General features: G+C 59.4%; 2 protein-coding genes across 2 annotated transcripts; both read left to right on the plus strand.

Annotated features, from left to right (window-relative positions):
• Nucleotides 1-572: 572 nt before the first annotated feature.
• Nucleotides 573-1,986, plus strand: VTJ83DRAFT_3845 (uncharacterized protein; the record flags this gene model as incomplete). The annotated part of the gene is made up of 2 exons (XM_071010268.1): nt 573-672; nt 944-1,986. The coding sequence occupies 2 exons, from the start codon at nt 573-575 to the stop codon at nt 1,984-1,986; spliced, it is 1,143 nt and encodes a 380-aa protein (XP_070867723.1).
• A 5,952-nt stretch (nt 1,987-7,938) lies between these two features.
• Nucleotides 7,939-10,003, plus strand: VTJ83DRAFT_3846 (uncharacterized protein; the record flags this gene model as incomplete). The annotated part of the gene is made up of 3 exons (XM_071010269.1): nt 7,939-8,360; nt 8,419-8,618; nt 8,697-10,003. The coding sequence occupies 3 exons, from the start codon at nt 7,939-7,941 to the stop codon at nt 10,001-10,003; spliced, it is 1,929 nt and encodes a 642-aa protein (XP_070867724.1).
• Nucleotides 10,004-14,068: the final 4,065 nt, after the last annotated feature.

Here is a 14,068-nt window from a genome sequence, read left to right on the forward strand (position 1 = left end):
CAGCGGCGAATCTCGCCTCAGGGCGAGCATGATTTGTACGAATAGTCTCTATCCCAGGCATACGCGCAGGGCATGATTTTTTTTTTTCAACATGGGAATACACAGGCGGTCAAGTCGGTACAGGCAGGGCATTGGGATCTTCGTAGGTGGCGGGGGATTGGAGAAATGGTTGTATTCTATTGACAAGAACTCGCTACTCAGTTTTGGCTCTGCTTGGGAGGTTGGAACCTCGCACTCGTCGGGATAGGTAGGGCTCGGGCATGCAACAATACCTGTGCTTTGCAACAGTGTGTACTGAAGGAATCCATCATGTTGATTTCAATGCTTGATTTCTGGTCCGCTTGTCCAAGTTCAACCCCCCTTATTCTTCTCCCTTTGATCAAAAGCACAACGGCTCGGGTCACAGGCGGGCAACCCCGCACTGTGGGGTCTTTTGAATGAGCTGTTGTCGTGACATGGTTGACCAACTTCCACTTCACTTGGCCAACCTGGAACCTCATCTCAGAACTTGTAAAGAGACGGCGCCATCTCTCTTGTATATTCCTTTCCATCTCAGGCATCACCGTCTCAAAATGAGCAAACCGACAAACGCCACCGAGATATCCAACCCCAGACGGATCCTGGCCGTGACTTTGGCCGACTCGGCCCACCATCTCAGCGATTTCATCCAGAGTATGTAAACCGGGGAGTTTGAAACCGTCACCACCACTGCCGTTAGAACGAAATGAGCCCTCATTCTCAATTTCTTTTACTTTCTTTCCATTTGTTCTCATTATCGTCATCGCAACGGCCTCAGGCCGGAACTGTCTCATCTCACTACACTCCACCCAGCCACGACGGAACAGCGACCCGTCGTCTTAACACACACACACACACACACACACAAAAGAAAGAAAACAAAAGCCACGAAAAAAAAAGAACATCCGCTGACCGATCCTTCTAGACCTCACCGGCACAGCCCCGATCCCTGCCCTCCCGCAGTCCGACCTCGCAGAAGACACCACAACCACCACCACCACCACCACCACAGACCAAGAAGAGGCAGAAGAGCCTACCCTCGCCGGAACAACCCACCACCTCCCGCTCCAGACGCCCTACTACACCGCCTCGGTCCCCGTCTGGCTCGACCTGATCGCGGACCACCACGCGTGGGCGACCTCGTTCCTCGCGCCCGAGGCCAAGGAGGTGCTGGCCGTGCTCGGCGGGGTGGTGGTGGTGTTCGCGGTCCCTCCTCGCTCGGGCGCTCGCGGCCCGGCGCCCTCCGGGGACAGGGCGCGGGAGCTGATCGCGCAGGTGGGCCGGGTCGTGCGGGAAGGGCTGGGAGGGTGGGAGTGGGACGGGGTCGGGCTTGCCGTCGGGGTGAGCGCCGGTCGCGGCCGCGACGGCGGCGGCGGCGGTGGGGAGGAGGAAGAAGCAGGAGAAGGCCTGGAGGAGTGGGAAGATCTGTGCGCCGAGTGGGGGCTCGAGTTTGTCCACGTCGCTGCGGGGGAGCTGAAGGCTTGTTTCTCCGGGGACGGAAAGGGCAAGGAGGTGAAGGCGAGGAGGAACGCGTTTGGAGAGCGGGTGGGCATGGCGAGGGTTCTGGAGGCGTTGCAGGCGAACGACTGGTCGGGCGGGAGCGGCGGTGGCGGTGAGGGAGCGGGGCAGGAGGAGGAGGACGACGACGACGACGACGACGAGAGAGGTGGCGAGGATGATGACCACGACGATGGCGAGTTCGATCCGAGCAAGCTCGGCTTTGGGTTTGACAAGGCCGACTTTGAGGGGCTACGGAAGGCCCTGTGGGCCGGCTCGGCCGGGAACGATGAGGAGGAGGAGGAGGAGAAAGAAGAAGACAAGATCAGCGAGGAAGACGTCGAGAAGCTGGAGCGGATGATGCGCAAGCTCCAGGCGGTCAGGGAGGCGACCGCGGGCTTGCCCGAGGAGCAGCGCAAGAGGATGGCGGCGCGGGCCGTGGGCGAGGTCATGAAGGAGCTTGAAGGGTGACGGCACGCTCCTCGGCGAGGCGTCTTGGGGCACAGCTGCATTCAAGATGGTTGTGATGTCTTACGCTACCTACATGCACACCGTCGCATCAAACACATGGGACATGCAAAGATAACCAGTCGAACATGTCCCGACGTTAGAATCAACATTGAATGACCCCAGTCCTTCCAGATGGAATGATTACCTTTCGTAGCTGTAACGTTGGAACGGGGTCACATAGCACGGGACACTTGCTCTCAACACCGCAATCACCTGTTGTACCCCGTCCTTCGACTTGGAACGTCCCGAACGGCCAGCTCAGGCCAAGCATCCGCTGCGGTTCGGGCCCGACGGGCGCAGGAACGCATCGCATCCATCATACCCGACGAATGCACGAGACGTGTGAACCTCGCAGCAACCGTGCTCCCGGACTTACCTAAAGGCACCTACCTGCCTACCTATCCTGACATCTGCTCTGCAACCAGGCCGGTCCCAACCTACACCGCATGGACAGCCTGTCTCCCAACCCAAACGCCATCTCCGCTTCCCCTCACCCGCGTTGGATACCTGCGCCCGTCGCCCCGTAACGGGCTACAGCTCCGGGCCGTCGATATGGTCTGTGCCGCCCGGGCGCTGGCGTGAACGCAGGGCGCCGGCGCCAAGCCAAGCGAGCGAGCAAGCAAGCACGGCGTCGCCGTAACCGCACCCCAAAAATAACGTTACCGCTTGCTTGATCGACTGCACGATGCTTGCCGCCCGCGCATGAAGGCGGGAACGGTACAGGCCGTTGGTCTTGGCAGGCACGGATTCGCGGGGCACGGGGACAAGCGGCTTGGAAGACGGATTGGAGAAGAAAGGTGGGGGTAGGAGGGGAAGGAGGAGGAGGAGGAGTGAAGAGGGGAGTCGCTGGAGGATCTGGCTGGCGGTCGAGCTGAGCATGTACCGCGCGCCGTGCTCCGCTGGCGGACTTGACGGTCCGTACCGAGCGTGCTGCGTATGTACTGCGTACTTGGACGCACAGCAACATCTCAACGGCTGCGGCCGCGCGAGGCAAGCATAACCTTCCAAATGGACGTTGTTACAGATGGACAAGGGACTCCAGCCGAGCGTTCTGAGACAGGGTGCAGGGCTTGGAACGAAGGCGGTGAGAGTCGCAGGATGCTGACCTGCGGAGCGATGGCAACGGCCAAAAGCCGGAAAGCCGGTGGGGTCGCTTGTTACAGCGCAACGCAGCATTGACGTTGTGGGGAGGGGAGAGGGAAGAAACTGACAGATTGGGCTGTTGTTTGTTTCGCATGTCGCGCCAGGACGGCAGTCGCATGAACAACACGCGCTGATGTGGCTGCGACCTTGTCGCTTGTGTTGTCGGACGGTTCTTGTCGGTCGTCAGATCCGGGGTAGGGCTCTTGGTGATGCGCCTATCGACAGGGGGCCTCCGATCGAGGCGGCGGCATCGAAAATCGAACTTGGCTTTTTTGGCGTGGAAAGACGATCGTCCTCCGATCCCTCGGCGTCCCTGGTACCACGGGGGACGTGTTTTGTGTTTGTCCTGGCACGGCGACGCAGTTCGGCACTGAGACTTCGGACGAGGGAGATCTCTCGTGGGCTTGGGTTGTTCCATGCTGTTCGAGAAGCGGGCTCATCGGAGGGTTCGGTTCGGATGGCCGAGGGATCGGGCCCAGGGAAACGGATGGAAACCAGGACTTTTGCTCCGCCCGGTCACTTCTACATACATTACTTACACGACGGAGCACTACTGCACTGCGCAGTCCGTACATACGCCGGCGAGATCCGCCATCGCGGGTCGCCAGCCAGCCCCGAACCACAGGCGGCCGCCCCTGATGGGACGAGTCAGGCAAACCGGCGAACGACGCTGACGTCGGCTCGAAGCTGAAGAAGCGCCATGGTAGCCCGCGACCGACCGATTGGTCAACGGCGGTGCCGCCGAAAGGCAAGCCACTCGCGTGGGTGAGCCGTGCCATCCAATCGACATGCTCAACGGCGGCGTCTTTTGGGTCGTTTGATCATTTCATGGCGGCCACATGGCACGCCGCAAATCGCGGGAACGATGCTGACAACGATCGTGGTGTTGGCTTCGGCCATGATGGCATGGTGGTGCCCAGGCCATGGCTGCCCGCATGAGCGAGCGAACGCCTTGCCGGGCGGCCAATCATGCCTCGGGCTGCATGGTGGAATGGTGTCCGCTGCGCGCATGAACCCTCCAAAAACCCGCGGTGGGATTTCGCGCCATCCAACGTGCCCGACACGCGCTGGTTGAAACGGTTGAAACGAAGATTTCCCATGGGAAAAAAGCTGGGGCCCAGGGTGCAGGCAGGTCACGGGTCCGGAACGAGGGCCGGGGTGCTACGGAAACCTGGGAAGAGGAGCCGAGATGCCCCAGCTCGAACCATCTCGGTCGATTTCGACTCGGCGGAGGCAGTGTAGCGTAGTGTGTACTGTGTAGGGGCTCGGCCCTCGGGCTTTTGTCTGATGGTGCGTGTGTGGGGAGAGAGAGAAAGGCTTTGTCCAGGCGGCTGGCTGGGTTGACGACGTGCTTTGGGAGGCTCCGGTTCATGAGGCGTCGGCCTGCTCGAGAGGATTGGACAGCCTCCCGGCGATCTCGCCCGTCGCCAGTGGCACAACGTGTTCAGTTCAGTACGGCGAACCACTAAAATTGGACGAGTTTTGGCTGGGAACCAGGTGCGTTTCTGTGTCGTCTTGCTGGACGCCAGGATGGGCAAACCAGAAAACGCAGACGGGCCGAGAAAGGTTTAGCGTCAGTTCCAGGCAAGAAAAAAGGGGAGGAGGCCTGCCGCCTCCCACCCTGGACGTTGGCAAGTTCCGGCGATGGTGGGCCCTTCGGTCCAGCATCAGGGAAGGGGAGGAGAGGGGAGGGGGAGGTCGCGGGCCGGGGAGCGGGCCAATGGCAGGCGGCGGTTCGACCTGTTCCTGGCAGGGACCCACTCTGGCCCGCCAGGCCGCAGTTCGCTCAGGGGTAAAGTGGGCCAGGGAGGTGGGGTCTTGTGACAGTCTGCGGGAAACGCTCGACACGGTCGACACGGGTCCTTGTTTTCGATGCGACACTGCTTTTTCTCCCATCCTGTCCAGCCTTCCGTCATCCACCCTCCGTCCTGTAGTTACTGCGTACTGTGTGTTTGGCGAACGGCTACCGTTGGGTCATCTGATAACAGCCAGATTTTTGGTCGGTTCCGACCCATCGACACCACGTCTTGGGTCCCGTGGCTTTCCCCCGACCGTCCTAGAGACGAGACGGACTGCCTAGCCTGATGATGCATGAGTTGTGGATGATGAAAAGATGTACACAGTACTCGGAACCTGAGTGGTGAACGTTAGAACTATCACGTTCAAACACGCGCGTCCTCGACCGGACTGCGCAACCGGCTCGAGCCTGCAGGCCGGTGGCTGGCTGGATAGCAGGAACCTCATGGGCTCGCAGCACATGCCTACTAGTGACTATGGAACTAGCAGCTTCGTCCACAACCGCAAGGGGTGCGCCTGTCAGAGCCAGCGCGGCATTGGAGCTAACGCAGGGACGCACAGCAAGTCGCACAAGGGCTGACATGGCCATCGGGCAATGGGGCAAATCCGTGGACAAGGTGGGATGCACCCCCTCCGCGGACGAGGAAACACCAGATCCGTCGTGCCGCCCCGGCGGAGGACGATGCGCTCCCGGCTCACGATCATGTTGCGTTCAGTGGATCTGGGCCCGATGGCAGGCTGTGCCCGGTCATTCCCACGCCTTTCGCACACAACGCAAGAGCCGTGGCGCCTGTGGAACATGACACGTACGAAACAGTTTGTCGCGGGTGGTGCATGGTGCATCGGGGGGTTGGGGTTGGAAGAGCGCGAAGCACACCACAGGTCCCGGGAACGGAACCGAACCGGGGCGGCCGACGTTCACCTCGCCACCTTCACAGTATCGGCATCCACGCAAGCGACGGGAGAAAACTGTCATGATGGTTACACCACCGACATCGAGTTCACTTGCCAGGCCACACACAACCTAAGCACATACATATAGTACGCAGTACGCAGCACATCCTGTCCCTGACCCCGCCAACCTGTGGCACCATCCTCAGGCAAGGGACCGGTGTGTGTGTGTGTGTGTGTGTGTGTGTGTGTGTGTGTGTGTGTGTGTGGGCTTCCGACCCCCCAGCACGGTCCAGCGCCCAGACGCAGACGATCGCGGCAGACCTGGGGAGAGGTGTGCAGCCGCGTCATGGCCCCCGTCCGCCGCCTTGGGGCGGCGAGAATCATTCCCAATGCCCGGGGTTGGCAACAGCTTACCACACCGTTGTATCGCAGCACATCAGAACAGCTTCTCAGATGTCATGCCTCAATGTGGAAGTCCTTGCGGAAGCAACATCGCTCGCTCGACAAGGTTTCCCGTCGTGGTCCGAACCTCGACCCGATGCTCCCTGGACGCCGTGTGCTACACCACGCAGAACGGCGTGGTACGGTTTTCCCGTTTCATGCGGTGCACGGCATCTCAGCAAGATGCTGTCACCCGATCGACGGCGCCCGCAGTAGTAGCAGCAACAACAGCAACAGCAGCAGCCGCCGTCGCCGCCGCCGCCGCCGCCGCCAGCGGCGGGTAATCCGCCGACCAGCGAGGCCAGCACCGCCGGCGTTTGTCGCGGGGTTTCGCGGCGGCGCAAAACAGTTTCACCGCGTCGCGGGTCGTGGGCTAACTCAGGGAACGGCTGTCGACGACAGGAGCCCGAAAATCGTCGCGCTGTCACCACCGAGAGAAGATCGTGTGGGGCGACGTCAGACAGGATGAACGGTAATGCAGCCGGGACCTGGGCTGGTGGGAAGTCCCAGAGACGCCTTCTCTCTTTTATTTTTTTTTTTTTCTTTTTTGTCCAGGGCCAGCTCGGTTTTCAATGGTTGATTGTCTTTGACCCTTTTGCCCGGTGGCCTTGGAAAGGCAGGCCGCATCCTTGACGAGGCGCACCGGTCCTGGAGCATGGATGCATGTCAGCGTGTGTGCCGGTGGCGATGATTGGGCGCATCAGCTGGAAACGAGACGTTTGGGCCCGTCCTTTTTACCTACCTACCTGCCTACCTATGGCCGCCCTGGACCCTTATCCGCACGGTGCGGTTCCCTCACGCCTGCCGCCCAGAATCCTGAGCGGGTGGATGAACCGTCCCCCCCCCCCCCCCCCAGTAGCAGCAACACCCCAAGAGACAACCCCAAACGGGCAGGACCCACTGGAACCCTCAAGCCCGCCCACAAGCCAGCTCCGACGAGTCCACGCCCGGGTCTCCATCGTTTCGCTTTTCCTCTTCAACCCCCCGTCCTGACTCCCCCCCCCCCCTAGTCTCTCTTTTGCTCCTCCACCTTTGTGATCATCGCCTCACCGTTGTCCATCCCTCAACCACGCTACTCCCTTCCCCTTCCTCTCCCCACTTTCTACCTTTCACTTTTCTCACCACAGTCACTCCTTGGAATATCGTTAGCTGTTGTTCGCTCTCTCACCATCTTCAAACGGAAGCCCGCCATTCCTTTCGGGCTTGTTCGCCTCGTTTTAGTCTGATCATATTTTCTTTCTTTTTTCTTTGGCGCGGTCCTCGCCTGACGACCGTTCACCTCTTTTTGTTTACCCCCTATCCCACTGCTACTGCTGCTGCTGCTGCTGCCACCACCATTACCACCAACAACAACAACAACAACCTCCTGTCGATTAACTCGCTCAGGACGACGCTCCTTTAGACGCCCCACTCCTTTTTCATATCGTCTGCGATCACAACCCTGTCGAACATACCCCCCCAGCCCCTTCGCCGCCGACTCGATCGACCATACCCAGGCCCGACATACGCTATCGCCTGAGAAAAGACGGTTGTCTGTCGCTGTTTCTGCTGCTAGGATCGGTTGAGTGGAGGAACAAACAAGGGTATCTAGATACACCCGCGTTTGACGGATAGACCGAGTCGAACGGTACGGGGATCATGATGGCGACCGACGTCGTCCAGCAAGACGACTTCACCTTGGAGGTGAAAGAGGAAGGCCGGGACGAGTCTGTCAATCAGGAGGATGCTCTGGCGCCAGCGGGATCGACACATTCCATGTCGGCCTCTCCGTCCTCCAAGTCTCCCTCGCTCACACCCTCGACCACGGCCTCGGCGAACCCCGCGAACAAGATCGTCAAGTCTCCCAATGGCTCCAAGACGCAGTCGAAGCGGCCGCCGCGGAAGAGCACCCTGACGCAGCAGCAAAAGAACCAGAAGCGCCAGCGTGCGACCCAGGACCAGCTCACGACCCTCGAGATGGAGTTCAACAAGAACCCGACGCCCACCGCCACCGTCCGCGAGAGGATAGCCGAGGAGATTAACATGACGCAGCGGTCCGTTCAGATCTGGTTCCAGAACCGGTATGCATCCCCGAACCTCTCCTTCTCGAAGCTCCTCCCCGTGACTGACGCACCGTAGTCGTGCCAAGATCAAGCAGCTGGCCAAGAAGAGCCTCGAGAACGGCGAGGACCTGGACTCGATTCCCGAATCGATGCGACAGTATCTCGCCATGCAGGCCATGGAGTCGGGTAAGGGCCTTCCGGGCTTCCTTGGCCGCGGCCTCCTTCCGTACGGCCACCCGGGGATGATGGGCGATCAGAACGGCCCGGGCAAAGTTTGTAAGTGTTTTCGTTCGGCCTTGGCCGCTTGACGCCCCGTTCTCGGCTTCCCCGTCCGTGCTAACCGCCGCCGCCCAGTGATTCATCACCTCAACTGCCGGTCGCTCACCATCGGAAGGTGGATGCGCGTCGGCCAAAACGCCATGGACCTCATCATCTTCTACTCGCCCGATAAGTGCACCATGACCTACTACATCAACAACGACCAAGCCGGGTACAAGATCGAGTACCCGTTTTCCTACATCAAGAACATCTACCTGAACAACGGCGAGGGCAACGACCAGCTCGGCGGCGGCATCACGATCGAGCTCCTGCAGCCCCCGCTGTTCTACATGGACTCGTCCACCACCGCCAACTTCATCCAAGTTAGCGACTTCACCGAGGAACTGCAGGCGTCCCGGGTGCTTACGCACCACCTCGGTGGAAATCCGAAGGTGTTGAGCGGCCAGCTGGCCAAGCTGGTCAGCTTGGAGGCGTTTATGCACCGCCACTCGGTTCCGCCTCCGATCCCTACCCCGATCCCGGCCCCGATCGCCACGCCTACCGCCGCGACCTTTGACATGCACCCCATGTCCGTGTCGGCCCCTGTGTCGCCCGCGGCGCGGCCGTCGTCGCAGCCCAACTTCGCCCAGCCTCACGTGGGCATGTTCCAGGAATCCCAATGGGGCATCGCGGCGCAGCACACCATGATGATGCGCGGCCCGGGCCACAAGAGGCAGCGCAGCCGCTCCGTGCCGGGTCCTATCGACTTCCAGACCCTGCAGCTGCTGCAGAACCCGCCCAGCTTCCACATCACGCAGCCCGACCAGCAAGCGCCCGCCCACAACCCCAACATCTTCAGCCCCATCCCCCAGCAGCCCAACATGCTGAACCCGCTGCCCGACCTCCGCATCGACACTCGCGCGGGGTTCGGCGCCCTGGATATGCGCGCGTACCCGCTTTCGGCCACGACGGCGCCCTCGCCGTCCGAGTTCCCGAGCCCCAACTTCTTCGCGACCCAGCCCCCCGACAACAACAGCATCCCCGCCCCGGCCTTCACCCCGTACAGCGCCACCTTCTCGCCGCTGGTGAATCCCGCCAACCTCGGCGTGCCGCCCCCGTCCATGTCGCCGCTCTCGTTCAACCACCCGGACCCTGCCATCGTCGGCGAGTCGCCGCCGATGTCGATGCCGACCATCTGCGAGGGCTCTGCCATCTCGGACGACGCCGCCAGCCTCAACGAGATGTATCCCGGCAGCAAGACCATGACGCTCCCGATGCACCCGCATTCGCCGTTCCCCGAGCCGAACCAGGCCGACATCGAGCTGAACCAGTTCATGGACCTGAAGCGCTTCGATGCCGACCAGGCCTCCTTGTCGCCACCGGAGAGCGTTCAGGCCCAGTAGAGAAGGGCGGCATGAAAGAGCAAACGGCGGCGGCCTGGTTGCGGATTTCCTTTTATTGTTTCGTCTCGGCGTTCCTAGAGGTCGTTTCTGTTGTTGCATATACCAGGGGGCTCTGCTGTCAGGGCTACCTACTGCTGCTGTTTTGTTTTTCCTTGTTCTTTGTGGCGACTCTCAAAATGGGCACGACAACCAACTCGCATCTCCTCTCTCTATCCCTCTCGACATCCCCCACCACACCCACTTATACCACACACCACACACCCACTTCGAACCTCCCTCTTCGTCTCACCATTTCATCCACCAGCCACGACCCCGCCATGACGAGATATCCCCTCCCTGCTGCGAGGCACGAGCGGCTGCGGAAGCGTTTTGTTTGTTTCTGACCCTTTCCTATATTCATCTCGAGACCTCGCATCATTGGTTTGCTGCGTTTTCTTTTTCTCTTCTCGCTCCGCCTTGGCTGGCAGGAGCCGGGAACCTCTTCAAGGTCGTGTTTCCTACCGCACCTCTTGGCAGGGGTTCCCTTTTAATACCTTATTCCCTAGTCTGACGTTGCTGTCTCGTCCGCAGCTTCTGCCGGCTGCCCTCTCTCCCTCCCTCTCTCTCTCACTTCACCGTCTGGGAGAGGGGAGCGGATTGGAACGGGAGGAGGTTTTTTTGGTTATTTTCGGACAACAAACAACAACAACGTCTTGTCCGAGGTCAGTTCGTTGGCTGCGGGAACAAAGGATGAAATTGGCCCCTCTGACACGTCCCTCCAGAGCCCAGGCGGCTTTGATTTTGGGGGGAGAAGAGGGGTTTTGGAGTAATGCGGTTTAATACTTTTTTTTCCCTTTATTTTGTCTCGCTGTCGCTATTTCTGGCGGTTGGTCTTGGGAAAGCATCCTCTTTTGTCGTTTTGTGTTTTCCTTTGTTGTCGCGCAGGGAAGAGAGGGATTGATGGAGTTGAGATATCTGGTTTGCTTGTAGGTAGCAGTTGTTGCTAGATGGAGAGGGGAAAGAAAAGAGATATGTGTGAAGGCGAGTTGCTGAACATGTGTGTACTGTGCATGTATGTGTGTGTATGTGTGCGTGTTATGGATGCTCCCTACGTGTATAGTACATGGGAACTAAGGCATCGACAACCTCGGAATTTGTCTTTGCTTTCTGTCCAGACAAGAAACGCCTCTGGCCCACGTCACATCCTATGGCGCTTGGGAATTACATCATACAGCCCTCGATTGCCGGTAGGGCTGAGGGAACTCATCTCGCCAAACCAGGGTGGGTGTCAGAGGCACAACGGCCGCTAACGCGCAACGTTTAATGAGACGGGGGTGTTGCGGTGCCATATTGCTGCTTATTCTGCTCCGAACCTGGATGCACAAATGGAAGCGACCTAAGTGGGTTGTGGGGTTGAACGTTGATGGGCTTTGGTTTTGCAGAGCTGCTTTGGAGGACAAAGAAACAAGCTCTACCTTAGTTATTCGCAGTTGGGTGTTGTTGACGTGCAACCGCCCCCCCCCCCTCCTGAATACTACAGTACGTTCTACATACCACCGTATGCAGCCAGGGAACTTGGCGCCGTCCCCCTGGTTGGTTGTTGGTTATGGTAACACAGCATGAAAGTCATGCGAAGGGGGGGCTGCCCATGAGCGAAAAAGGGCGCAGGGGATTTGCAAGACCGCTGGGTAGCGTATACGCAGTAGTAGTGGTACCTGAGGTACGGGGTTCACCTCGGGGCTTGTTTGTTCCATGGATAGATGGATGGATTCATGACATCTAGGCAGCGCCGACACCTCCAAATCAAGGTCACGTTGCCGGTATCCCATCCCGTTTGCCATTCCTTTTTTTTTTCTTTTTCCTTCTTCCACCGTGCGGTGCGGCGTACGACGCAGCGAGTACTACTGCGTACTGCGTACTGCGTATACACAGGAGCATCTGGTTGTAAAGGTTCCATGGATGCATGGATAAGCATCGCGGCAGAAAAGGGAGGGGGCTGTTGCTTTGATAAAAAAAAAAATAAATAAAAACCCCGTCGGAGTGTTTGTTTGATTTGTTTTGGCGGCAGAGAGGTTTGACTCGAGAAAGCCCGGCGCGGGCGTGAGGGATTTCGCCTCACCGCTGGTTTCGGTTGCTGAGCTGAATCGTGTTGACCATGGGGGCGGGAAGGGGGTCCGGCAAACACCCTGGTGGATGGATGGCGAGAGGGGAAAGGCTCTGACGGAATCATGGCGGCGCGACTCCGACAAGACCAAGGCTGATTTTGATTCCGCCTTGTTGGAGTGGGAGCGGATGGATGGGGGGGACGTTCAGCGCGCCGCCATGGCCAACGAAGAGAAGGAAGTGCACATGCATGCTCCTTTCTTTTTTTTCTCTTTTTTTCTGTCACTCGGGTTGTTGTCCCTTGCGATACTTTTGTTTTTCGGGTCACCGTCCCGGAAAGACGGTTTTCGGTACCTGGATGTCCAGGCATAACTCCCCGATTTGGACGCCATCTGGAACATGCGATGCACCCAGGCGGGCTCGATATGCGTCGCAGGGACCAACCAACGTTTGTCGCAAGCCAGCGTTCGCATTCAAGGCCAAGCCTCCTCCCCCCCACCCATGGATATCAGACTTTGTTTGAGCCTCGCCTAGCTGCCCTGAGGAGAAGCTCAGCTGGCAAGACGAAAGGCGCAGGCGACCTACCTAGCGTATAATAGCGCGAACGTGCTAGCCTTGTGAGTGCGGTTGTGCACCCGCGCCACTTGACGAGGGCGCGACGGCGAAGAAGACCTGCCAGCCCGGCATCGTGGACTCGGCCTGGAACCCGCCGGCGGGTCCGGGACGATCCTTTAACGTTGGGGGAAAGAGAAGAAGTCATGTAAGGCTATAGACGTCCAGGGCTCGGTGGATCATGACGTGAAACCCTTCCTACCAACAAAAAAGACAGAGCGCAGCCATGCAAGATACTATGTACTACGCAGTATTAGTGCAGAGAGTACCGAGCAACGGCTCTCTCTCTCGATCTTTCTGCGTGTGTGATCGGGAAGACGACCGGCTGCCTCATGCGGCTGGGGGCTTGGGCTGAAAGAGAAGACATGGATGCCTCTCAGCTACGCAGCACGGCGTGGTGGTAAGGAAGGGATGCTGGCAAATGGTGGCGGCGGTGGTGGTGAAGTGCGGGATGGCCGTTTTTGTCTTCAGCTTTCGAGCCCGTCGGCGGCGATTGGGTGGGAAGCAGGAGGGCCTCGACTGGTCTAACCGAAGCCACAAGATGCCAAGACGCATCAGCACCCAAGACGATGGCAGACACGACCTAGCTACCGAAGCAGAGGGAGGTAGGTAGGTAGGTAGGTAGGTAGCCATCGTGATCCGTGTGTACTCGGTAGGTTGTTTTTGAGAAAGGTCGGGTTGCGGCTGGTTAGTTTGTTTTGCCGGGCCTCTCATATGGAAGGAACTGAGCCGCGGCGCTCGCTGCGGGGAGAGCGAGAGCGACCCGACGCAGGGCGGAGCCAGTGCAGCGCAGCGCCTGCCAACCCGTCCCCCAGACCCGGAACCTGTGGCCCCATGTGCAATCGACGCATTTGGGTTTCGCCGCCGGCCTGTGATTGGCCGGAGAGACCGCAGGGTGGACTGGGTGGATTGCATTTTGTTCCCACTTCACTCTCTGGCGAACTTCCTTCTCAATCTCTAACTCCGAATTCCCCATCCCCGTTCAGTCGTGTGACATGCCAGATGGCTGGTTGTTTTCAACCCACAGTCTCTGCACTCCTTTCCATCCCGAACCCATCTCCGGCCACGTCCCCCTCCGCCACCACATCCACCTTCACAACCGCACCCACGCCCGTTCTGGTTCCATCCTCGCTCGTTCCCGTGTCATTGCCAGGCCAGCATCATCTGCCCGGAATGCCGCAGCATCACCCACCGCAGTCCCGTTCCTACTAACCCTCCCCCCCACCGTTCGCTTTCTTTTTGTCCTGTCTTGACTCCAGCGTCTTGACGCCGCCGCCGCCGCCGCCCCCCCCCGTCTTCGCGTGGGTAGCCGAGGCCACTTCCTTTCGTCGAGCCTTGTCCTCGCCACCGTCGGCCTCGCGATCCCGCGGC

The sequence above is a fragment of the Remersonia thermophila genome, chromosome 3 (assembly GCF_042764415.1).
Source record: "Remersonia thermophila strain ATCC 22073 chromosome 3, whole genome shotgun sequence".
NCBI lineage: Eukaryota > Fungi > Ascomycota > Sordariomycetes > Sordariales > Chaetomiaceae > Remersonia > Remersonia thermophila.